The sequence below is a fragment of the Ambystoma mexicanum genome, chromosome 1p, assembly GCF_040938575.1.
Source record: "Ambystoma mexicanum isolate Mex_15411 chromosome 1p, UKY_AmexF1_1, whole genome shotgun sequence".
Lineage (NCBI taxonomy): Eukaryota > Metazoa > Chordata > Amphibia > Caudata > Ambystomatidae > Ambystoma > Ambystoma mexicanum.
The window spans coordinates 1,304,083,387-1,304,109,518 of NC_090921.1; the positions used below are offsets into that span (position 1 = coordinate 1,304,083,387).

The 26,132-nt window shown below is 49.0% G+C and overlaps 1 protein-coding gene across 1 annotated transcript in view; it reads right to left on the minus strand.

Annotated features, from left to right (window-relative positions):
• The window catches only part of NUCB1 (nucleobindin 1), a 684,805-nt gene that overhangs the window by 204,891 nt on the left and 453,782 nt on the right, over positions 1 to 26,132 (minus strand). Inside the window, exon 8 of the mRNA XM_069606079.1 lies at positions 22,189 to 22,247. Within this exon, the coding sequence (XP_069462180.1) occupies positions 22,189 to 22,247 (59 nt within the window). The remainder of the gene's footprint in view (positions 1 to 22,188; positions 22,248 to 26,132) is intronic.

The window sequence follows — 26,132 nt, forward strand, 5'->3', positions numbered from 1 at the left end:
AGTCACCAACAGTGAACATGAACATTAATGCATTAATGTATATAATGGTTTGCTATTAAAAATGGCATACCACAATGAAAACATGTCCAACTGGCTGCACAATGTAGACCAGTCTAGACACCCAATATCATATTACAGTTAAGCATGCCAGGCCACATTTAGACATACCTAGACTGGTTGCACCAAAATGCCAGTCGAAGCTAAAACACTTATCATAGTTATTTTATCACAGATGCCTAAAACTATACAATGCTGCAGTAAGAAATGGCTAGAATGGCAGCATGCAAATGCCAGTCTAGCCAGGTAATTACACTTACCAGGATTGCTTTATCAGAGATGCCCAGTTCAAAGAAAATCAAGCCAAACTAAGAAATGACTGGACTGGCTGCACCAAAATGCCTCTCTAGCCACTAATACACAAGTACTGGGACGAGGAAGAATAGGGATATGAGTAATGAAGATTACCAATAAGTAACTAAGGGATTAAACAAAAGTAGTGGTGCAACACCATTGAGCTGCCTGGCTTCAACCCCCCTCACCCTCAACCCCCGAAAACCTCATTGACATTTTGGGCTATGTTGACTGGACCTGACTGACCTACAGAGCCGTTGCCGGACAGAACAGGACACAGATGAAACTTGCATCAGGGTTTCGCTGTTACCAAAGGCACAGCAATTACATGAAGCATTTCACTGTTAGTACCTGCATTCAAATGCATAATTCTATAGGAAATTGAAATCTTGATGTGGGTTTAATACTTGCATGCCAGGGAAGTGATTGGAAGGGTTGAGAGGGGACAGGAGACCACTTATTCTCACAGCAGTCCATAAGTGAGTGCTTTCAGACTTAAAGTAGAGAGATGACTGCTTGTAACATTGAAGCTGCACTCGAATAGTCTCATTAGAATACTTAAAGAAGTTAGATGCCCCACACAAATAGGTTTGGCCCTCACACCGCCCGTGAAGTTAGCACCTCTCAACATTTATAAGGGTTAGCACCCAACCCCTGAACGAAGCACACACACCATTCAACATACACACACACGTACAGCCACCCATACATTTAAGTGTGCACCCTTTCACCATACACTTACACATGCACACTGTCAGTTAAAAACACTGTGAAATCATTGAGAACCGTCAGAAGCGCTATATTGCCTTACAGGAGGCTACATTGTCCTATCTGTAGGCAAACAGCATGACAAAACTACATTGCCCAGCATGCCTTGGGCATGAGGGGCCAATCAGGAAGCAGATTGGGTGTGGCGCAAGTGACCGCGCATGCGCGAGCTATGGAGCACAGGCTTGTGCTCGAGAAACCCACTGCAGAGGACGTGCGCAGAGGACCACAGGCGAAAACTTCACGCGAGGGGCCCAGCCCCACCAGATCAAGCATCCGGCCCCTCGCCTATCTAAAGATAAGTCGGGGAGGCGCTGCAGAGGGAGCGGGGAGGCAGATCCAGAGGATTTGGGAAACGCTGCAGAGGGAGCTGGGGAAGCGCAGGGGGCAACTTATACTCCGCCCATACCAATCGCCCCTGCGCCAGGAAAAAGAGATGAGTAGCTGCGTCAGGAGTGACTCCCTTTGTTTTTACACTTAAACTCCCGCTTGGAGGAGGATCTGGGCTCCGGGTTGCAATACTTCTCGGACCACATGTAAAACGCATTCCGTGTGTGTTCAGGAGACAAAGGGGTAATTACAGGAGCTGCAAGCCACGCGCGGCGAAGCTCGTGCTGGTATTATTGGGCAGCAGTTTGTTTTGAGGAAAGTTTAGTGATACCAATCTGCAGAACATCACGAGCGGTATCGCACGTTATTGAAAGTGTAGTGTGGTGTGTGTGGGCATATATAGAATTACTGTATGAGGCCATAATACAGGCAATAACACTGTTCTTCCTTTGCAGCATGAACCTTGCCTGAACTACCTCCAAGGCGCCGCATGAGACTGACCACATCCAATTGGTGATGCTAAGGACCATGGTACCGGACTTGGACAACAACTAAAAGCTAAGTCTGCATGTGTAGATGTTTCGTGCCAGTGACTTGTTAGCTGACTTCTTGGAATTGTGCCTAGCTCTATGTGAATCTTAACATAGTCGTCAGAACTGTTCAGGGGCATAAAGTGTTAACACTGTGTGCTAATATGGAGACACCATGGAAGTTGCCTTGTGGGACAGAAGTTAAAGGTGTGCAGCAATCAAAACCATCCCCAACCTTCCCAGTCCTAACCATAACCTCTTCCTAATCCTTTTTCAGGTTACCCTATCTTCCCCTTCCTATCCAATCAACAAGACCCTAACCCTCTTTCCCTGCTCTGGTCGCGACTGTGTAAGCACCGGCTTGCAGACATCAAGACCATAGTGGGGGTGGTTGGTTATTTCCAATCCTGCGCCAGGAACCTGCATGACCCTTGACACACACGTCATGGGGCTGAGGGGGCCCGATTACTTAAAAAAGAAATGGTTTCTTTATTTCAGTCACTCCTACTCCATGAAGACATTATTTCCATTAAGGACCGAACGATAATGGAAATAATTTCTGTATGAAGGCAGAGGGACTTCAATTAGAAACCATTTCTTTTTGGAGTCAGAGCTCCCCCACCACATGACATGGAGGCCTCCAGCCTGGAGGCTTCCATGTCATGGGGTGGTTGGAGCTCTCGGACTTCAAAAATAAATAGTTTATTTTTGTAGTTAATCTGCCTTCATAAAGAAATTGTTTCTGTTACGCTGTAACAGAAATAATTTCCCCTGTCCAAGGGGGGGACCCCTGCCAGGATATGTGGTGGCGAGCACCCCGCACTGCGGGGTGGGTAATTCTGTTACACCAGTGACTGAGGAGTGTCTGAGGAGCAGGTGGTGAGACACTGACCATAGACTGCAAGGACGTTTACTGCAAAATGAAGAATACAGAACCGGTGAGTCAAGCTTAGTGAAAGCCTGGTGTGTTTGAATAAAGCAAGCGAAATAAAAAACTGCTGCTCGACTGCATGAAGTGGGAGACGTGTCAGGTGAAATTGACTAAAAGGAATACCGAGATACAAAGTGTCAAGAGTGGTCGCGTGTAGGATTACACGTCCTCGAAAGAGACTGCAAGAAAGGAGAACGATTCTGTAAAAAGAGGGGAGCTGTGCAGTCCTGAAGTAGGTGTGAAATAGAGATCTGAAAAGGGGGAGCTGTGCCAAAAACGAAGTGGGAGCAAAATGTTGAAAAGCATTTATTTATTGAATTGGTTTGTATACCATGCCTAATACTATACCCGAGTTTGGTTTCTAAGCCCGGATCCGGGATTCAAACCTTTGTTGCTCTGCGTGGTCTTTCTTCCAAGGCCAGCGCGTTGCCCCTGTGCTGTGCTGTTGGGTGGCCCCCAGGAAGGAGGCTGATCCAGGAGGGCCCCAGAGACCCCACAAGAAGAACAAGAGAACCCAACAAAATTAAGGCACCTGGTTGCGCGATCTATAGTGGGTGGACTGTGCGGTCTGACAACTACGCCACGACCAGGGGAGCCCTAGCTGTAGAAAAGAGCTGCATGATATACCGAAGATGAAAGTTAAAGGACTTGGTTTAGAACGGGGAAGGGAGTCCCGCAAGAAACCAAGTGAAGAGTGAACGTTTGTGAGTTGAACTTTTGTGCTTACAAAGGAAGCAACATTGAACAAGTTGAACAGTGGTAATTTGGGGAATAACCAAGAGGCTCTAAGCTTGGGGTGAGGAAAGCCTGAGAGACCAACTGAATACGTGAATCCCGACAAGGAAAAGGTACTGTGAAAGTTTGTCAGGTGAATTTCTGAGTTGCCAAGTGAATCCGGAAAACCTGTGGAACTTTATAAACCTGAGTGCCTTTAATTTGGGGAAGGGAGCTGCAGAGGAGCTCCATTGCCACATTCACTTTACTTTGAACACTATTGCGTTGGCCAAATCCCATACACCCTGTTACTCTGTAGAAGTAAGGGCAAGCATTGGTTTTGACACAGACCGACAGTATTTTGCTTGCTTTAGACTGACAGGCAGACTTCCCTTCGTTTTCTTTTCATTATGGAACATTACAACCTTAGAGTTAGGGCAAGTGAGGCATTATCCCATTGTGACCATTGAAAATAAAGGCTTTGAAAATCTACTTATCTGTGTCATCTCTTGATACCATGCCTGAATCACATAACGGATTTTAAACTGGTCTTGTGACTGGAAGGACTTCTTCAGAACATCCGACAGCTGAGCAGAAGCAGAGCATCTAGCAATCACTCTGATTTCCAGGCCAAACCAGCAAGAAGACACCCCCCAACCTTTAGGCACTTGGGTCAGAAGGATGCGACCACGGATACAACACTACAGGAGAGGAGTCGTCCAGCAAGGAGAGCCATACAAAGCAGCATTAACACAAAGAAGTAAAGGAAGATCCCAGAAAGCCCCCCCCCCCCAGCCCAGGATAGAACGGATGGTAGGACAAAGGTTTAGATGCACGGGCAGTATGGCTAAACCAGGATCCTTAGTAGCAGTCCACCTCATCAGCAGTTTTCAGGAGAGTTCAGGAACGGATAAGGAGGAATGTACAATATCTCTCACTAGTAATCATATTCACTCAGGAACGGACCTAATCCAGGCCACCAAACACACTCCAAGCAGCTGTGAGGAACCAAGAATAAGACACTGACAGAGGACCCATGGTGATTGGTACAAACATTCATTTAAACAATAAAGGGGTTGAAAATGCCTTACTGTCCCTAATCTTTGAGGTATTTCCCTACGTCAACAAAAGATGAAGGGCCTGTCCTGTGTCAAGATATCCAAAGCAATCTCATTCTAAAACGAACTCTAATGTGTTAAGTGGATTGTCTTTGACTTGAAAGGTGCACACATTTTCAAGTTCAACAAAAAGGTATATATTCAACAATTGTTCCAAATGAATAGTTTTCAGAGTTACAGGCAATGACTCCCTTCCCCAGGTTTCTCTCCACCAAAACAAAAGTTCAAAAGAATAACCACGTTCTTAGAAGCCCAAGAGGATAACCCCCTCCTCTTGGTGTTGCAATTCACTCCAGGGGAAATGATTCCCTTCCCCAGGTTTTTTCCACATTCAATGCAATTCAAAAGCCTAAGGGCATGCATCTTCATTTTTGATTCTCTGACTCACAAAACACCTGGTATACTCTCTCCTGCCAGATTCTCTCCTATAGTGTCTGTGAAACTCAGTTTGTGATGTAAGCCGTAGGGAATTTGCATCCTGTTCCAGTTAGGGACCATGAATGCCTTTTCCATCTCCCTTCGGGGGAACGACCACTGTGGGCTCACCGGCGGTTGGCTCCGTTGGCTTCTCCGACCACGCACGGGTACTTCCCAGCTTCCACTGTCTCCTTCCAGCTTGTGCGGCGTGCCTCTACGGCTGGTGGTGGTTCTGCGTGTCGCTCCGGCTTCCCTTGCAGGCGCAAAGCTCCTTTGCCTCACGTCCTGCTACAATGGCTCTCTAGCCTGTGGGAATGAGTCTCCGGTCCAGACGCTGCCTTCCCCTTTCTCTGTGCCGCTTCTCTCTTTCACTCAGCGCCTCCTGCATTCTCTTGCGTCTCCTCACTCGTTTTTTCCACCTGACTGTCACTAGCCAGTCGGGTCTCTCTGCACTTCGTCACAGCTCCATCTTTGAATACCTCCGTTGCTAAAGGGAGCCGTTTGGAGTCAATTGGACTTCCCCAGCAGATAGACTGCTCACTTCGGTCTAGCTGAGCAATCTTTATTCCGGTTGCTCTCTTCCTCATGTCCATTTTTGTTACTGATTCAACTAAGTGATGTTTAAAAGTGATATGACTAATTGTTGGAGAATATTGAGGGTTAACGCCACAATATGCTACAAGGGCCTAAGGTACTGGAGGGGTGTCCCTAAAAGGAAATGGGGAATACCATGTCTCACCCAATGTCTGTCCCTCCCCCCCACCCCGAGGTTAGACTCCATTCATGTGGTCTTCCCTCAAATAGCCACCCCCAGGGTCCGGATCAGGTAGGGGCTGCTGTCCCCTGGCCACATGAAGAGAGTCTACCTCCGGGAAAGGAGTGTTGACATCAGATTCATCACACAGCACACAATGGTTTGGATGGCCAGCCAACCAGGGCTCGCCAGAAAGGACACTAAACACACAGAAACTCCCACAAAGGATGTAGATTAGGATTTTAGGGCATAATTCTACTTGGGGGGGGGGGGGGGTCTGAAGACTCTTTATGGGGCCCCAACTCTTTCTTCGTGCTTTTCCCTTTTATGTTTCGGAGTTTCCAATTTACTTTGGTGGATTAGAGACTTGTGCTGAATGCCCCCTGCCACACCATCCCTTTTTTACCTTACCATTATTATATGGTATTGGGTCACCATTAAGGCGCCCAGTCCAAGGTGTGCTTCTCAGGCAAACTATTTTTGCCATAGGGTGATTTTATCGGATAGGCCGGGGGCAGCAAATATTTAACTTTGGCTTCACCAGGGTTGCAAGCCGTTTTATCGCTTTGGCAGCCAATGAGACTGAATTGAAGGCATCTTAGAGAAGAGAACAAACCTGGAAGGAGAGTACACCAGGTATTCTACCAAGATTAAGATGAACAATTAAGTTGTATACCATTTGCTTTTTTGATCAAAAAGAAACTCAAGGAAACTGATATCTCTAAAAGTGTAAAGCATAGTGCAGAGGAATCGTAGGGGAAGGGAACAATCCCCTGGAACTGTGAACTTTAGCCATTGGGAACTTTTATGTTTGAGTTACGCCTTTCCTTTTGAACTTGAACATTTGTGCACTTTCAAGGCCAAAGACATTTCCCTTTTCACCTTAGAATTAATTTTGTTAGACTGTGAGGGCCAGAATAGTACTTTGGACACATAACATTTATGCATTGAACATCTTGACAACTGACAGACCCTTAGTTTTATGTTAGATAGGGGAATACCTCTTAGAGTAGGGACAGAGGCATTTTCCAACCACTTTTGTGTTTCAATAAATGTTTATGGACAAAATCATGAACCTGCTGTGTCCGTGTCTCATTCCTAGCTCCTCACACTGACGTTTTGCAGGGAAATTAAGCCTTCAGCTTTGCGCCTCTGGGCATTTGCTCATTTTTTTATGGGGAAACTGATCAGTCCTTCATACTATCCATACTGGGAAACTATGTTTACCTTTTTGGTGACCTGATACTTTTGTATCACCCTACTCTTTTACACTTGGGATTTTTGGCTACTTTCATATGTGCCTAAAGATAAACTCGTGTCAGCAATCAAATGTTTACCATTTGTGCATTACTTATAGTGTGCACATTCGCGTTTACCGCATCAGGCTACTAAATGTGGCTACTACCCTAAAATGGCCACGCCAAGAGATTTGCTTATTCTCTGGCCATATTGTTGTTTGGCCTTCTTCCTGCCTTCTCAAGTCAGGAAATCTCATTCAAGGTCATGCACTTGCTGCTGCTTTCACTGTTTAGTGCTGCCTTTGTTTGTGCTTGGCCCAGGGATGGGTGGGACTGTTTGGTCCAGCTCCACATCCATGGTGTCTGAAAGTCTAGGGCCCTCATTACGACCCTGGCGGAAAGTGACTGACCGGACCGCCACAGCGTAAATAGCGTTTCCGCCATTGCACGAAGGAGCAAAGTGCGGCCCATTCCGACCCATCGGGCACGAGCACCACGCCATGGCGGAAGTGCAAAGTCCGCGATGGCGGAAATGACCCCAAAACGGCCCACACCGCCGCCGTACGGCGCCCTAGGTGCAATACCGCCACCCCTCTTAGCGGTCACCGCAGTGTGCGCCTACCGCAACGTACGGTGACCGGAAATATACGGAAACGGAAGTTAAAACATGGCCCCGGAACGGGAAACATCCCGCCGTACACCTATAAAACCACTAAAACCACACAACCACTAAAATCACTACCCTGAAACACACCCCAACCCGTCATCCACCCTAGCGAAACCAAGAAAAATGGGAAAAGTAGCGAAGAAAGCGTGCGACCGCAAGCGGCAGGTCCACTTCTCCCGTGAGGAACTCACCGTGCTAACAGAGACCCTCCAGGAGAATGCTGCCGTCGTCTTCTCCACGCAAATGACCAGAACGGCACTTGCAAACAAGAAGGCCATATGGGCTCTGGTGGCACAGCGGGTAAGTGCGGTGGGGACCGCACCCCGCACCCCACAGCAATGCCGCAAGCGATGGGACGACCTGCGGATACGCGTCCGCAGCATACTCTCTGCCAACCGCAACATTGCCACAGCCACCGGGGGAGGTCCAGAATCACCCATCAAGTTGACCCCCTGGGAAGAAATCTGTGCGTCCACCATCGGAATGGAGAGCATAGAGGGAGTCGGAGGGATGGAGAAAGGAGTGCAGACATCCGAAGATTCAGGTAGGGGGGCCAAATAAAAAAATGCCAAATCCACACAGTCCATCCATGTGAAGTACCATGCGTCCACATAGTGCTACAGAAACACATGTCCAGGAGAACGTCCACACACATAGGCCTGATAGCGCACGTTAAAACCCACAATAAATACATAAATAATTAAAAACCCCTAAAACACGCACTACACGTGCAGCAGGCACACCCTAACTGCAGGCTGCCAAACAACTGCACCCTCACTCCACACACAAATGAAAGCACCTCCAAGGCCCCGACCCAAATCACCCTCAGGTACCACTCCAATGCATGTGATACAATGCCATTCCAATTCCCACAGACCCATCAATAACCCTCGCCCTCCTTTACTCCACCACAGGGTCCGATCCAAACGACGAGCTTCAGGACACCCCTACCAGCACACCTGCAAAGAGGGCCAAGACCAACGGCCAGAGACCCTCCACCTCAGCTGCACGCATCAAGACACGGCAGCAGCACAAATCAGGTGGCAGCACAGAGGAGGGAACATCAACAGGCACCCCAGCAGCCAGCATGGGCACACCACCACCATCACAGGTCCCCCCAATGGATGCCACAGAAGGCACTGCCTCTGGTGGCAGCAGCACCATAGGTGACACCCCATTGATGGCAGCATGCTCGGACACCGAAGACGGGGATGTCGAAGTCAGATCCATCCATGACCTGTCCCAATCCCCCTGTCTGTCCCATCCCGTACAACATGAGGATACCACGCAGGGGCACCCACAAGACGACGACTGGCCATCCCCCACAAGCCCTGTGGCAAGGCAACATGAGGACAACAGCCCCTCTGTGACACCCCCGCAAATGGCCATGGCCCAGCAGAGGCAACAGTCCCTCGACCAGTTAATCGTGCAACAGCAGCAAATGGCCACGCTCCTCAAGGACCATGCCGATGAATGTGGGGGCACTAAGGCAGACATAGAAACATCAACTGAGACACTTAGGGCAGAAATGGAGAGAGGTACAGAGACGCTAAGGGCACAAATGGAGAGAAGCACCGAGAGCCTGAGGGGGGAACTGCATGCAACGTCCAAAGACGTATGTGCCGAACTTGCCGCAGTGCGCCGTGTGCTCACTGAGCTCTCGCAAACCCTTAGGGACATGCATGGACGTGAGCAGGCAGAGACATCATCCGTTGCAAGTTCCGTCCAGGGCAGCCCCCAACGTAGATCTGGGAGGAACCTGCGCTCCACAGGCAGGGGTGCCCCTGATACCCGCAGAGGGGGCTTGCAATAGCGACAGCCCACTGACAATGAGCATCTTTGGACACTGGTGTTCGGGGGGGAGGTAGGAGGGTGGAGGGGGTGTGTTGGGCTCACTTGGGTGGCGGGTCGATAGGGTGTTCAACATGATATCACATATGCCATAAACAGTGCACGATCAACCAATGAGATGTGTGGACATTGATCTTTGTGTACTAGGCCATCATAGGCGTACAGTCCATATTGTGCATGTCCCAGACACACACAGTGCCACGAGTCCCGTGTCCATGTATCAGCCACCAGGCGTGAGTGCTAGAAGCATGCATCAATGAGATGCTGACGAATGTCACGGGCCTTCGGTGCCTCGCAGACTCCATGAGGTGCTGCCACATCCCCACCCTCATCATGACCATCATCAGGTGCTTGCAGTTCTGCGTCAGGGGGCATGGGCACATTTCTACGTACGCACATGTTGTGGAGCATGACACATGCCATCACCATCTTTGCAACCTTCTCATGGCGGTACAGGAGTGCCCCGCCAGACCTGCTGAGGCAGCGGAAACGAGTCTTCAGTAGGCCGAATGCCTGTTCAATGACTACACGGGTACGTGAGTGGGCATGGTTGTAGTCCTCCTCATGCTGGTCCCGTGGGTTCCGGACTGGTGTGAGGAGCCATCTCTTCAGTGGATACCCAGCATCACCTGTATGTGGACGAAAAACGCATGATGTGGAATGCCATTGCTACGTACGCACACCCCCCCCCCCCTTCCTGCCAGGTCATTGCCAAATCACATACCACACATATTCATGCATGTAATGAGACTCACCGAGTAGCCAGGATCTGTTCCCTGCGTGTCGCTCCATGTAGCGTGGTATTGTAGAGTTCCTCAAGACCATAGAATCATGGGTTGATCCAGGGAATCGGGCACAACAATGTGTAATGATCCTGTTGGAGTCACACACCATTTGTACATTCAGGGAATGAAATTGTTTTCGGTTGCGGTACTGGGCCTCCATGGCATGTGGGACGACCAATTCAACATGGGTGCAGTCGATGGCACCAATGCAACCCGGTATGCCGGCAAGTGCATGGAATCCCACTTTTGTGTAGGTAATTTCCTGCTCCGAGCGTGAGATGTAGTCGTCTGCGTGCTGCAGGAGGGCATCGAGCACTTGCAATAGTGTCCGTGAGAACAGTGGCTGAGAAATGCCATGCAACTGTCCGACTGTGTGCTGGTAGGTGCCTGTGGCCAGGAAGTGTAGTACAGACACCACCTTCAGTAGGGGTGGGATGGCGGTTGGGCTATCTATCATGCTGACAAGGTCAGCCTGTGTCATGTCCACAATGGCGGCTATGGTGTCCCGGTCCAGACGGTAGAGGGTGTGGATCTGCTCATCAGTGAGGTTGAACGGATGTGCTCGGAGGCGTGGGATTGCGGGCTGCCTGCGTGGTGGTAGTGGCTGTGCTGGCGGCCCTTGCTGGCCCTGCCTTGCCCTCCTCCTCCTCCTGCGTCTCCTCCGTGCGGCCGGTTGTAGTTGGTGTTCGTCTTCTTGGAGTTGGAGTACTTGCAGTGCTATCAGGTCCCCCAGGGCCAACATCGCGAGTCCTGCCGGTAGCATTTCGGTGTGGTTGTGGGAGGAGACTGGCTGTGCAATTTATGTGTTTTCAGGCTGTATGGCCTCCACCTGTGGTGATTAAATCCACCTGTGCAAACTGCTCTCCCCTTTGGCCGGGCACGTCCCGCGCACAACGCTGCAATTCGGGGAATGGCATCTTGCTATTGCAATCATGTATTTGTACCCGATGGCCGTGTAAGATTGGTTGATATGTTCATTCTGCTGTGGTCCCATTGTTTCACATACTATCTGTGCAGTCGCGAACAGACTTGTGAAGGGTCAGTGGAACGTAGTACTCGAGTAACGGTGGGCCCTCATGCATCACTGTACCGAGTTGCAACGACGGGCGGGGCGTCCCATTTGTGGGTGAAGGCAGTTGCCATTTTAACACACAGCCGCACTCGATGGAATAATTAGTGATTTCAAACGGCCACAGATGCCTTTTCGACGTGATGTTGCAAATGAGGAATTCGAAGGGCGGCGCTTTCGGTTTCCAGCTAGCGGCGAGGAGATGCCCACAGGTCTGACTGCAAATATAACGTTCTATTGTTCAATGTCCTTGAGACAGGGGCCATGGCGAGGAAGCAATGATTGATATGAATAGTTTGGGATGCGCAATAGCTACGTGGCCGATGAGGCCGGCCGTTCCAAAATACATGTTACCTCACGACACTGGAATTACGGGCTGGGGCACTGTGGATTTTGCAGGCTGCATAACGCACAGACTCAATGGATGTTTCTAATGTCATGTGAGTAATTATTCAGGCGTTTTGATCCCGGGATGAGGGAATGATGGATGGATGCATGGGCAGGTGATTTGATACAGAGTTTGCCATGTACAGGGCTTCTTGGGATCTATCCGACTCCCCTACGCTATGTGATGCAGGGCTGCCATAGTGGGACCATCGTCTATCTGGCCTTGTTGAGCCCTCCCTGTCTCGACGCGCCCTCAGACACTTGTGTCCATGCACGTTAACATTCCCATCAGATGGATTCTGTTTTGACAGACGCATGCACAGGTACACTCGTTTGTGATGGTGTTTGCACCTCGATATAGATGGTTATGAGTCGCAAGTGGTTTTGGGGTGGTGATGATCCTTTGGAGTGGGCTAGCATGCATATGGCTGTGGATTTAGTGTGATCATTGAAGTGAGTTGTTGGAATGTAGTTCTGATGGCCATTCTGTTCTTTTTCTTTTCTTTTGGTTGACAGGTATCTCCTCCCCTTTTGCCACTGCCATCTGTATGCCACTCCTGCAGATGGGTTTTACTCCCGACACCTGCTGCTTCGTGTTAATCAGTGGAGCAGCATTACGATCTTATGGGACGATCGCCAATGGCCCACATGCCCTTACGCAGTACTGGTGGCTCGGAGCAACATTTCGGCCTTTCAGCTGGACTAGTGCCTCCCCATTGGGACGGCCCTGCGGTTGTGTGCGCTTCCATGTTGCCTTTTCGTACGTGAATGTGGCTCTGTGTACCATGAGGGAAGAGGGCGTCACACAAGTAGTGGCTGGTCATTTCTTGCGGATGCAGCACACAATGGTGAAAAGTGTGTTGGAGTTCATGGCCTGATGGCTGTATGGGCTTGGTGATTTTGATGTGCATTAAATTTCTATTCTGATTTGGCCCGTGTAGCGTTTTTCTTTGCAAGTGATGTGGCATATGCCTATTTGGGGGGCGATGTATTGTGGGGAGATCTGCATTGGGTTCCAGCTTCGGAGTTTAGTTGCGTGGTACTGTACTGGGCGCGTTTGCCTACGAAGCCCGTGAGGTCAGGGATGGGGGCTGCCAATATGACAGTTTGAATGTTGTCATGCTCAGGGGCGGGGGATTGGGTTTTGTGTAACAGATGCCGGTCAGCCAGGTGGTCTGGTGGAATGATGTGATTCTCGGAATATTGCTGGTCACAGGTGCCTGTGTTTGTGTGCGTTTCTTGGTGGGGGACTGTGGTCATGTCCATTGGGATGGCTTCTGTATTCGTGCCATCTGTGCCCTGCAGCTCCCATTGGCCCCTGTTGTGTTTCTTTTGTTCGTTGGCATGCATGGGTGACTTGTACATTTCAATGGTTGCATTGTGACTTCATTGCACCTACGGGGAGTTGTACTTTGTGGGCAGGGAGCGGTGTACAGGCACTCAGTGGGGCCGTTTACGGTTGATTCGCGATGCCGTACTTCTCACCATGGCGGAATGGTACATTCCGCCATGCTTCATGGCGTTAGGTACATGTCCGCTAGGGTCGGAATTGGCGTACCCTTGCGCCATGGTGGTGTTTGCGGTTTGGCATGGCGCGCGCGCGCGTGCTTGGTGCAGTTAGCGTGGGCGTTCACTACGGTGTCGCTAATGGCTTCGTACTTTGCGGTGACGGGTCATAGTCGCACCGAGCGCTATTCGATGGCGGTATTGCATTTCCGCCATCGTTTTCCGAATTCCGCCAGGGTCGTAATGAGGGCCTAGGTGAGTGGCATGAATGAAACCCATGTGGTCCCCGATTGGACCACTGCTAGCTGTTTGAATGGTGCAGATCATTACGAATGGCGGGCTGGAACTTGCTTCCAGCCAGGATTTCTGATAAGAAGACTCCTGCAGCATTTCGCCAGATCAGCGTTTGGGCCAAGTATTGTGTGTAGAATAGCATCCAAGTGAAGATCCGTAGACTCCCAAAGAGGGCCAGCTCCCCTTCCTGCGTTTGGCCCGGTGAAGCCCTGCTGTACTACCAAATCTGTGAAGGCCCTGAGCAGTAGTTCAGGTTCTATGTGAAATTACCTTTTTTGAAGGTCTCAAGGGAAAAAGACAGATTTACTTTGAACTATTTTCTTTTGATCGGAAAACCATCATTGTAAAGGTCTTTTTCTCTTGAGACCTTTAAAATGAGGTTTTCCATTTAAAAAAAATATTTGGGCGGTTTCACCCCTCCTCATCCCCTGTTCTTCCCTCCCCAAAACCTCCCCACCCTCTCACGTGGGATTTCCCCCCCGCTCCTCCCCACGCCCTAAACCAAAACACATACATACAACACACACACACCAACATACATACGCACGCACGCACGCATGGACACTAACCCATTCTCCTCGTCCTCCGCTTTCTCGTCTCGCAGAGCCCGTCAGCCCCTGCGCACACTTGTGTGCGGTAGGGGCCTGACAGTTCACTTTAGAAAGACTGTAAGTTACTTACCTGTAACTGTTGTTCTCCAGCATGTGTCTGGCATGGATTCATATGCTCATGAATATTCCCCGTCGTCAGGCTGGGAATCCTCGGTAAAGAAAAAAAACAGTTTCAGTTTCATTTCTGAACGGTCTTTCTTCGAACAACCAATCACTGAGCTCTGGGTCAGACTGCCCCCAGCCAATGACTGCCCTCTACCCAAGCCCCTCCTCTGGCAGCCATCTTCCGATTTGGTATTATGTAAAGTGGCAGTAGGACCAAGAGAAGAGCCGCAGAGGGGTAGGCGGGAGGGTTTGCATGTGAATCCATGCCAGACCCATTCTGGAGAACAGTAGTTACAGGTAAGTAACTTGTTCCTTCTCCAGCATGGGGTCTGGCATGGATTCATATGCTCATGAATAAAAAATACATAGCAGTACACACATGCACAACCACCGGAGGTGGCAAAGGCTCAACTTTTAAGCATCTCTTACCTCCTCACCAGGCTCACCTTCAAGAAAACAGGTTGCGCAGCACTGCTCGGCCGACTCTGGACTCCTCCCTGGAATCCCTGTTGCTGCAGTAGAACTTTGAGATGTCCAGCAAGGGCACACCAGACAGGAATGCCGTAGTTGCAGCAATCGCTATGGGCTCTCGGACGGCCAGGCAACGGTCGGTTTGCCAACCGGTGACAATGGGTGATGCAGCCGGAGAGCCAACTGGAAATGGAAGCCTTGGAGAGGGCCTTCCCATGGTTCACAGGGCCAAAGTTCACAAGAAGTTGTGACGTCTTCCGGAAACTCTTTCTGCGGTCCACGTAGAACTTTAGCACTCTAGCCACATCCAGCGAGTGCAAAGTCCTCTCGGCCGGCGACGAAGGCGTCGGAAAAAAAAAACCACAGGCAACACCAAGGGCTCGTTTAGATGATACAACAGCACCTTGGTCATGAAGGAGGGGTGCGTCTGCAGCACCACCTTGTGTCGTGAAATGTCAAATAAGGTGGCTTACAGGACAGGGCCTGAATCTCACCCACTCGCCGTGCAGATGTGATGGCCACGAGGAACGCTGTCTTCCATGACAAGAACTTCAGTGGAACTGTCTGCATAGGTTCGAATGGAGGGCCCATGAGTCTAGTCAGCACCACACCGAGTTCCCACACCGGGGCTGGAGCCTTCACCGGCGGGAATGAACAAAACAGTCCTTTGACAAACTACTTAATCAGACGGTGAGACCATAGCGACGACCATCCCGGAGACCGGGAGATAGCCGTCAGATGAACTTTGATGGAAGCATGGGCCAGTCCTGCTTTGGCCAACAACAGCAAATACGGTAGCACCTGCAGAGCTGTGACTCGTAGAGGGTCGATCTTCTGTGCACAGCACGAAGCGGCAAACCTCTTCCATTTATGTCCGTAGCACTTAAGAGTAGATGATGCTCTGGCCTTGGCAAGTACCTCCTTGCAATCTGATGGGAGGTCCTAATCCCTGAACTCTAATGCTGCAGAAGCCAGGCATTCAGGTTCAGCGATCCTGGGTCGTAGTGGAGAATTGCACCTTCTCCCTGGCTAGAAGATCTGCGACCACTGGAAACCTGACTAGAGGGGATGCTGACATGTCGAGAAGGTCTGGGTACCAGATCTGCCTCGGCTATGCCGTTGCGACGAGGATCATCCTGCACCGGGACCATCTGAGTTGATCGACTAGTCGAAGAAGCAACGGCAACTGAGGGAACGCATACAGTATCAGCCCGTGCCAGGGGAATGAAAATGCATCCCCCATGCTTCCCGGCTGGGGAAACCTGCTGGCGAACCTCCGGCACTTGGTGTTCGTCGCTGTCGCAAATAGATTGATCTGGGGATTGCCCCATCTGCGGAACACGTGATCCACTTTGTCCTGCCGAAGCTCCCACTTGTGGCAAGAGCGCAGATCCCTGCTGAGCGAGTCAGAGACTGTGTTCTTCACTCCTGCCAGATGAAACGGGATGAGGAACATCCGCCGGGCGACGGCACAGTGCCATAGGTCCTGCGCTTCTTTGGAGAGCACCGGGGACCTGGTGCCCCCCTGCTTCCTGATGTAAAACACTGTGGTGGTATTGTCCATAAAGACCCACACCACCTTGCCCTTGAGGGACAGAAGGAAAGACTTGAGGGCCCAAAGCACTGCCCACAGCTCCAACAGATTGATGTGCAACGTTTTCTCCTCTGGTAGCCACATGCCTCTTGCGTGAAGACTTCTGGTGTGAGCTCCCTATCCTTCCAGGGAGGCATCCGTCTTGACCATCTCCTGGTGCGTTGGGGTCTGGAAATCCGTGCCTACGGACAGATGAGAGCGAACCCCCCCAACACTGTATCGCCCGACGGAAGCTCTTGTCGAGTGTGATCTTGTTCTCTAAGCTTCCAGACACTTGTATCAAACGGGTGTCGAGGAACTCCTGTAGGGGACGTATCCGTAGCCTGCACAGCTGAATGAGTTAGATGCATGATGACATCATGCCGAGCAGAGACTTGATGGACCTCACCTTGCCGATCTTCAGGGCCAACAGCCGTTGTACCTTGCCCAAGATGGCCGCTATCCTCTCCTCCGACGGTGACGTCAGGCCCGCCACTGTGTTGAGTCAGGATCCCAGAAACAGAGCGTCCTGCGAGTCAAGCAGGACTTTGCAAAGTTCACCGAGAACCCCAGATCCGTCAGTAGGTGTGGTCGACTGCGATCTCCTTCGAGCTGGCCCGGATCAGCCAGTCGTCACGATAAGGGTAGACGTGAATCCCCCGTAGTTGCAGCTGCGCTGCCACTGGTGCCAGGCACTTGGTGAAGACTCTTGGGGCCGACTTTAATCCGAAGGGAAGGGCCTTGAATTGGTAGTGCTTCCCTTGAACCACAAAACGCAGGAACTTGCGGTGCCCATTATGGATGGGGATGTGGAAGTATGCCTTGTCTAAGTCCAGCGATGACAGGAAGTCCCCCTCTTCCAGCTGTCCGAGCACATGCTGAAGAGTGACCATGCAGTACTTTTGGTCACTGATGTATTTGTTTAGTCGACGAAGGTCGAGGATGGACCTGCAGCCCCCGGTCTTTTTAATGAGGAAGTACACTCCGGAGCCTCTTTGGGACGAGTTCTATTGCACCTTTCCTTAACATGGCCCTAACCTCCAGCAGCAGCTGAGGGCTGTGGTTATCCTGCAGGGCCACCAGTGGTATTTGGGGACACTTCCGTTTAAATTCCAGGGTGTGTCTGTGGGCAAGAGTGTTCAGCACCCAACCGTCGGTGGAGACGGTCTTCCACATGCTGATGAAGTTCGCCAGCCGGCCTCCCACCGGAGTGCTCGGGTGGGGGCCCGACGCCACAGCCGGTTCAATCCTGCGTGGACGTCAAAGGGCCGCCTTGGGGACCTTGGTGACGACTATGTCCTCCTCCGAAGGCCTTGGAGTGGCACCTGTTGGTCTCCTGGGTCGAAGAACGGGAGGGCTGGCGGTAAGAAGAGGAGCCTCTGCCAAACCCCTTGGAGGATCCGCCTGAGGTCCGAAAGGATGGCTTACGTTGCTGAAGAGTGCCCAAAGCACACACCGTCTCCGTGTCTGTCTTTATGGCTTGGAGAGACTCATCCACAGCCTTCCCGAACAAATTGTCCCCGTCAAAGGGCATGTCCTGCACCTTTGACTGAACGTCCCGCCGAAAGTTGGTGGCCTTGAGACAGCCACGACGACAAAGGCAAACGCGGTTGCCCATTTGGCAGAATCCTGCATCAGCGATGTCCGTGGCCACTGTGATGGCGTGGTCCGACGCCACCTCACCTTCCTGTAGAATTTCCAGCGCTTCAACCTCTTGTTGTCGGGGAGGAAGTCCAGGATGGGAGCGATCTTGAACTACATCTCCCGGTCGTAACGAGCCACGATGGCGAAGGCGTTGGCAGTGTTGATGGTAGTTGCAGCAGAATACATGACCCGTCGTCCCATGCCGGCGCAATAGGCATCCTTGTCTGAATCAGAGACCAGCGTATGTAGTGCAGAGAGGATGTCCACCGGAAGGTCTCTAGGAGTTACCTGAGGTGTGGGTGGCAGTTGAGGTGCAGGCGGAATATGTCGCTGGGGCAAGGGCTGTGCTCCCAGGCCCCCGTCGCCCTGCTTGAGCAGGCTCTGCACCTCTCCCTCGTCCACCACAGGGGAATCTTCTTTGGATTCTTTGACCAGCCATTCCTCTCGCTCTTCCACCTGAGGAGTAGTAGTGACAGTATCTACCCCTCCAAGACGGTCCACTGGGGTGAAAAGGCTGAGGCTGTCTAATAGCAGCACCCCAAGATTTGGCTGCCACCTTCGAGGTCTGAAGCTACTCAAGGCTTTCGTCAGCCTTGCTGCCAAAAAGATGAGACCTGTCAAAAGGCATGTTAAGGAGTCTAGACTGCACATCGGTGCAAATCCAGACTTCCTTAACCATGCAAATCTGCGAAGGTGCTAGCCGCCATGGCTCTGCTGATGCGGTCAGCAGAATCCAGACCAGACTGTAGAGACTCCCACCTGGCTTCCTTGCCATCCTTAATAATGGCTAAGAAACCGTCTCTTTCCTCCACTTTGGGAATATGTTCAGCCGCCATAGAAATGCAGTCCCATAGAGTGTATGAAAACTTTGCCACGGCACGTGTAGAGTTGGCTGATTTAAGAGCTATGCTCCCGGTGGAAAATACCTTTCTGGACCAAGCATATACCCTTGTGTCAACCCTATCCAGTGGGATGATTGGATAGGCTGCCTGTTTTTGAGGTAGTGGTTGCCGCCTGCACCACCAGACTTTCTGGAGTAGGGTGTTTCGATAAGTAGCTGGGGTCGCTGCTTGATGTACGGTATTTTTTTGTCAAGTTCTTATTCACTGCCGGACTCAACTCCGCTGCTTCCCAATTGGCACTTACTCTCTTCTGAAGAGCAATGTGGAAAGGTAAAATGGGATCCATTTGAGGACCTTTTTCAATGATATCTGTAAAGTCATCTTGTTCGAAAGGGGGACGGGGCAGGTCTGCTCCATCCCAGGTAATCCACTACCCTGGTCGTCAACTGCCTGTACGAGGCATCACTAACTCAGGCTTTCCAAATTCTAATTCTGGTGAAGTGTCCACTCCATTGACTGTCTGCAATTTCTCATATAGATCTTGCAGTCTGGACTCCTGAAAGTAAGCTATCCAGGACATTTGGTGTGCCATACTGCAAACCAAAGGGAACATCATTATCAGATGGCACATTGTCTTCATAAATAGAGGCCAGAGACTTAAAGCAATCCTTTCTTGGTAAAGGAATGAAGCTTTTTTTTTTAGGTAATGGCGTCAAGGGTTTCGAATATTTTGAACCGGGTGCCCAAGGAGTCGTCGATGTCTTTGAGGAAGACGTTTTCGACTTCGATGCCATCGAAGGCTTCGATTGGCATTGATGGCGCCACTGGTGTCGATGGGCCTGCTGGCTTTGATGGTACAGCCGACGTCGATGGAGCCGCAGGCGAGTACCTCGACTTGTCTTTCAACTTAGGACTCGAAGGATCCCTCAATGATTTCTCATCGTGCTGAGGCCTCAACGGCTATTGATGTGGATATGGGCTTTGTCCCGGACTTGAAGGCGGCAGGATTTGGCTCGAGCCCTTTCCTTACCGGCTTCAGAAGGCGTGGTAGGAGCTCGACTTGTTGAGCGTTTTTGGCTCTTGAATATTTTAAGCATTTCTTTCCTGAATGCTTCCCATTCGACAGGAGTGGAGGCCTTTGTGGGACAGGATATAGCTTTCCTCGGCAGAGGAGTTGGACCAGGAAGTCGAAGTAGGCCACTTATGGTGCCTCTTCATCGACTTCCTCGACAACGAATGGTGGGAGCCACTCCTTCACTTGGACCTTTTTGTATTCTTTCAAGGATAGTTTCCTTTTGCATCGTCAGAAGAAGGTTTCTTCGACGGGGTAGTCGATGGGGATGTCTTAGGGACTCTACCTACCGCTAATTTCCCTTTTGCTCATTCAGAGCTTTTCCGGTCATCGATTGACATTTTGTACAGGCCAAGGTCTTGTGCGCCACACCGAGACACCACAAGCATTCTCGATGCGGATCGGTCAGTGACATCTTGGCATCGCAGTCTTGACACTTTTTAAACCTGGTCTTTGGGGTAGTCGGTGTCGAAGACATTTTTGTATATTTCACAAGGAAATACTGAAGCGCGCCATAGTTCTCGAAGCGTAAGCTTACTCAGAAAAACAGAACTGAAGCCAACGGGTGCTGCACATGCTATTTATGCCTTAGATTACATCATCCTCAAGATGGAGGCCCTTGAGGGACATCAAGTCGACTGCATCGACGCACAGCGCCCTCTACCAAAAATGTTTTTCCGAAGCAGCTGAAGCTGGATATTGAATATCAAAGACGAGGAATACATGGGAGGACACAAACCATTCGAAATAAGGATCCAAAGTATCATAACTGCAGTTCACTTTAAGATGATGTGTGCAATTTTAACAAAACAAGACATTTGCAAAGAGAGACAGTCTCTCAGCAGCATTGATCGTCTTATGGACTGATCAGTGTCCCCATAAGAATGAGAAAAAGGGAAGTAAAGCAGAAGGCTTAGCTTACCTCCAAAACTTCAGGATGGGGTTAAAAGCAAAAAGAAAAGGTGTCCCATAGAAGTCGATGATAGAAAAGCAGCAAAAAGAAAATCTTTCCTAACAATAAGGTTGATTGGCAGCTCTTTTTCAAACATAAAAGTTGCCTAGGCAGCTACCAAATGCTGAACAGTATCCAGTCCTAGCTAACATGGAATCTTCCGAATAACTGACCAGTGATACTGAAATTCCTCCTACAAAAGGAACCATTAAGCCATTCAGAAGTGAATACATTTACCAGGGTGTTAATATACATGTTTAAAAGAGGGGCCAAAATGCACCCCTGACAGATGTCCCTAGGAACTGGAAAAGGATTTGCGTTTTGGTCTAAACAGAACACATGGCCCGATACCCCTTAATTGCAATACAAGCAACAAGGCCTTGTGAATCTTCATGGCCGTCCATGCCTCCCATAACCTCGGACCACTGACCATGTCAATGGTAATAATTTGCCTCATAGAGGCAATAACTAGCAATGCAGTAAAAAGGCTACTGGATTGTGTAGACAAAAATAAGTATTACAGCTGCCACTAACCCACACTCCCAACACACTTTCTCACACAGGGACCACATTGGATACTCACGAGGCACCCCTACTTATAGTTAGCCATATGGGCGACTTAGGGCAGCACCCCATAAATGAGTGGGACTTCTTTTTTACTGTCAAAGGAACTTCAATAGGTCTAGGAAACTAAAACGCCAGTACAAAATATAGGGGACTACTCAACATCGCAAAAGGAAACCCAAAAATGAAATTGTGACCAAGCAGCTTCTCATAATAGAAAGGGAAGAGGGCAGAAAACAACATGGATCTCACAAATAATTTGAAGAGCATAGATGAGGGAACGGTTCAGATTACAACGCATATGTTGGGAGACAAAAGAAGAAAGAAATAAAAGTCATGTTGCTACTTGGAATGCAATTTGCCACAGCTCAGTTATCTCTTTGTTCTCAGGGAGAAACCACAACCTACAAGACCTAGGCACTGCTGAGTATGCCACTTTATTCTGTAGCCCCACCTGCCTTCATACCCCCAGTGCTCTAGCATTCCAATAAAAAGAGAGCATCCAATCCAATTACTTTACATTTTGCTGTGCGTCTCCTAACAATGTTGAAAGGGGCCTTCTGAGAGACAGATCCGGCCCTTTCCTAGCCCGTTTTTTTAAGCAGGACAGGAGTTTCATTTATGCAAGTGCAAAGTCAATGTACCTCCTTGGTGAAGAGAGCCTCAAGCTCCTGTTCATCCAGAATCCCATCTCCATTTGTATCTGAAACAGAAGGTGAATTGCAGGGGGTTAGAAAACTAATGGAAAAGGGGGCTAGAGAAATTCTGTACACATGATCAATGACGTTGTGTATGGTTGGAAATGGCCTAGAAAACATTCTGGTTCAATTGTCTGCCTAATAATCAGCCACCCTTGCTGACTCATTCATATGCAGGAATCTGAGATAACTAATCACAAAAAGTGAACAAGAAACAGCAACCAATGAAAAAAAGGGGGAAAAAACATACATGCTATCATGAATGTGAGGGTAAATTACAAAATCAAAACAAGTGCAAGAAACAAAACATCTGGAACAATAAGCACAGGGAGTCTTAGTAATGTGTGATGGGGAGAAGCTCCCTTGGCTATGGGTAATTGTCAGTGTTTCCTACAGTTTATGGGATTTCTTTGTTAATTTTGCCAATAGGTTTACTTGCTCGATTTTAATTATTTTATTAACAACTGTTTTACACTGGAACCATTTGCTGTAAAACACAAATACAAAGTCAAACAGTTGGTAGAAGGATTTTCCTATACCCTATGTTCACAAAGATCAACTTGTTCCAAAGCTGTGAATAGGTCAGACTCTCCTGGGGTAAACATGGTAGAAGAGCCAAGCCTATACTCTCAGAATGTGAGTTGGGTGGTTAAAAGGTATAGAGAAACATGCAATAACACACAACACACGAATATCCACATATTACATACAAGAGTCAAAATAAAACCTCTGTAGTGTCTGTAGCATAAATGAAAACAGGCGAGTAGTGTCTTAGGTGTCACGACTTCTGTAGAAGTCTTGAGCACCTAAAACGAGATTTAAGGTTAGAGTTCTTACAAATTGAGAAAAGCCAATGCTTTCCCTAAACATACAAAGGGGAGCGGTCAGAGTTTAGGCAAAGTCAGCACAAGTTGAAGTCGTGCTTAGCTCGCGTCGAACTGTTACTTATGGGCCAGCGTTGTTCCAAGTATCAAAAATCACCAGCAAGCATCTGTTGGAAGGAAAAGGAGTGGTCAAAGTCTCAACCCTGCTATGAAGCTACATGGTAAGCAGACACTGCCCTACCCAATAACAATACAAGGACCCTGGATGATGTTGCTGGAGCCAAGCAAGAAACACCAGCTGCTGTGGTTCGGTGTATCTACTCTGGTACCCAAACAAATGCAGGCAATGACCAAGTATTTAAAAGGAGGTAAGATGAAGTCTTATTCAGTCGTAGGTCATGGACACTACCTATTGCCAGTCCTTTGCAGGGTAGACTGAGTTGAAGACACCAATTACAACAGACTCCTGAGGGTGAGGAAGTAGACTGTGCCAGATGAGTGTTGGGAAGGGAGCAAAGAGTTGGTTCTCTCTTGTCTCACATGTGGAGTAAGGTCTGGGGCCTCCAAAGCCAAGCAGGACTTCCCACGTTGGATGGTAGATTCTGAAGCACAAGCAGGGGAAAAGCCTTCCATTTCCAAGTTCCTCTTCCAACTGCTTTTGGATGATACCCAGTGACTGACAAAAGGTGCAGTGCCGATTCCTCTATTGGTAGACAACCCTTTACATTCATCTACCAATAAAGCATACTGCATCATTCAAACATTTGGCGGGCACCCCATCTGGTATGGTCACTATATTCAAACCCTTCTGTGCTTCTTCCCAGGCAAACACACAAGATGTGGATTTGGCATGGAGTATGAGATACCCATTCATTCATCTAGCCAGATTTCATCAAAACCTCTTTGTGCTTCTACTTCACAGACGTAGGAAGGCCTGGCCTTGTCTATCACATTTGTGCTTCCTTGTTTACCATGTAAACACAGCTTTGCTGTAGAGTCCCACCTGACACTTAAACCCACTTGCCATTTTAATGGGGACCCGCAGGCAACAAGCCTTTGGTCCCTGGCCATAAATTGATTGCAGCGTGCAAGACATCCAAAACATAAAAAAGAGGCAACACTATCCAGTGAGCTACACAAGGAGCAGAGCAGTGCAGGACATCCTACTTGGCAAAAATTATTACAGGGGACATTTGCATATGAAGAACAAAAGAGTTCTTTTGGTTGAAAAAGAGGTTTCTTTTGTGCCATAAAAGAGCAGTAAACTGAACCCTGAATAAGTGTTCAAGGCAAATCCCTGATCTGTCCATCTGCTTTCTCCAGGGAATGAACAAATAGTCCGATAGACTCGGCATCTTTCATTCACTTCACCACAGTACCTTGAAAAGACCCGCAAGGAACACACAAACCTATATAGTTTGGAGATTCATACAGCATTTCATTTCAACCATCATTTCTGAGCGCCAAAAGGGTCCCCCTACGAACACTTCTGCATGGAGGATTTAACACATTTCTTATTCCCTTTATTTCAGATTGCTAAAATACATGCTGCTGGAAATAATGATCTTAAGTAAAAGGAACCACCAATAAATACACTAATGCCTCAAAGCAGAAGTGTCATGTGTAGTTTACTGTGAAAACGTTTCAGCAAACTGAAATGGGTTGATCAATGGTGGGCATTATGTCACTTTGTTAGTGAGCCTGATCTTTTCTAGATTCATGTTATAGGGTTAGATTGCTTCTCTAATATTCGCCTAGGGCTGTAGGCGCACACAGCCCAAATAGAATAAAAGTGCAGTGCAAGTGGGTTGGAAATAAGACATGCATTACTTACCATAAAAGCATTTCTGATGATTGTATCTGCTTAGATTCACATGCTGTGCATATGGTCCAACATCCAGTGGTAACCGCGGAGTATTGCATCTTGTCTTTCAGGGGACCGAAAGGGGATGTCAGCATAGGCGTGTCTGAAACACTATCCCTATCGTGACGTGTGTAGTACCCAAAATCCCTCACGCCCCGAGGTCCCTCCGATTGTATTTTTTCTAACCATGAGGGAGCCCAAGCCTATAGCGAGTGAGTACATGAAGAGAGAAAGTAGTAAGAAGTCTATGTTCCTTCCAACCCGAGCGGGGAGGCAGGGAGGGCGCATGTGAATCCAAGCAGATACAATCATCAGAAATGCTTTTACGGTAAGTAATGCATGTCTTCTGATGCTTGTTAATCTGCTTAGAATCACATGCTGTGCATAGACTAGCGAGCAGTACCCGGAGTTGGAGGTGGGTTGTGAGAAGGAACAGTAGAAAAAAGATGTCTTAGTACTGCTTGTCCCACCTGAGAATCAGACCTAGAATGAGTGTCTAGGCAATAGTGTTTTGTAAAGGTGTGTACAGAACTCCAGTTTGCCGCTTTGCAAATGGACTCTAGGGGAACATTTGCAATGAATGCTATGGATGCCCCAGTGCCTCGAGTAGAATGTGCTCTAGGCTTGAAGGGCAGTTCTCTCTTCGCAAGAGTGTAACATAGTGTGATGCATTTGACAATCCACCTTGATATTGCTGATTTAGAGACAGGATCCCCTTCTCTACCAGCTGCCACTGAAACAAAGAATTGTTTAGTTTTCCTCACTGGTTTAGTTCTATCCATGTAGAACATGACAGCCCTGCGCACATCTAGTGTGTGAAGGCTTCTTTCGGCCATGTTAGTAGGTCTCTGGAAGAACGTGGGTAGTTCGATTGACTGGTTCACATGGAACTTCGAAATAAATTTCGGCGCAAATCTGGGATGAGTGCGCAGAACTACCTTATCTTTGTGGACTGTAACAAAGGGGTGCAAAACCGAGAAGGCCTGTAGTTCGCCAACTCTTCTGATAGAAGTGATCGCTACTAGAAAGGCTGTCTTGTAAGTCAGGTCTTTCAGACTAGCTTTATGCATAGGCTCAAAAGGGGGTCCCATGAGCCTAGTTAAAACCACATGTAGATCCCACCCAGGGGCTGGGTGAGTGATGGGGGGATACATTATTTTAACCCCTTCCATAAAGGCTTTAATCAAAGGTATTTTCCACCA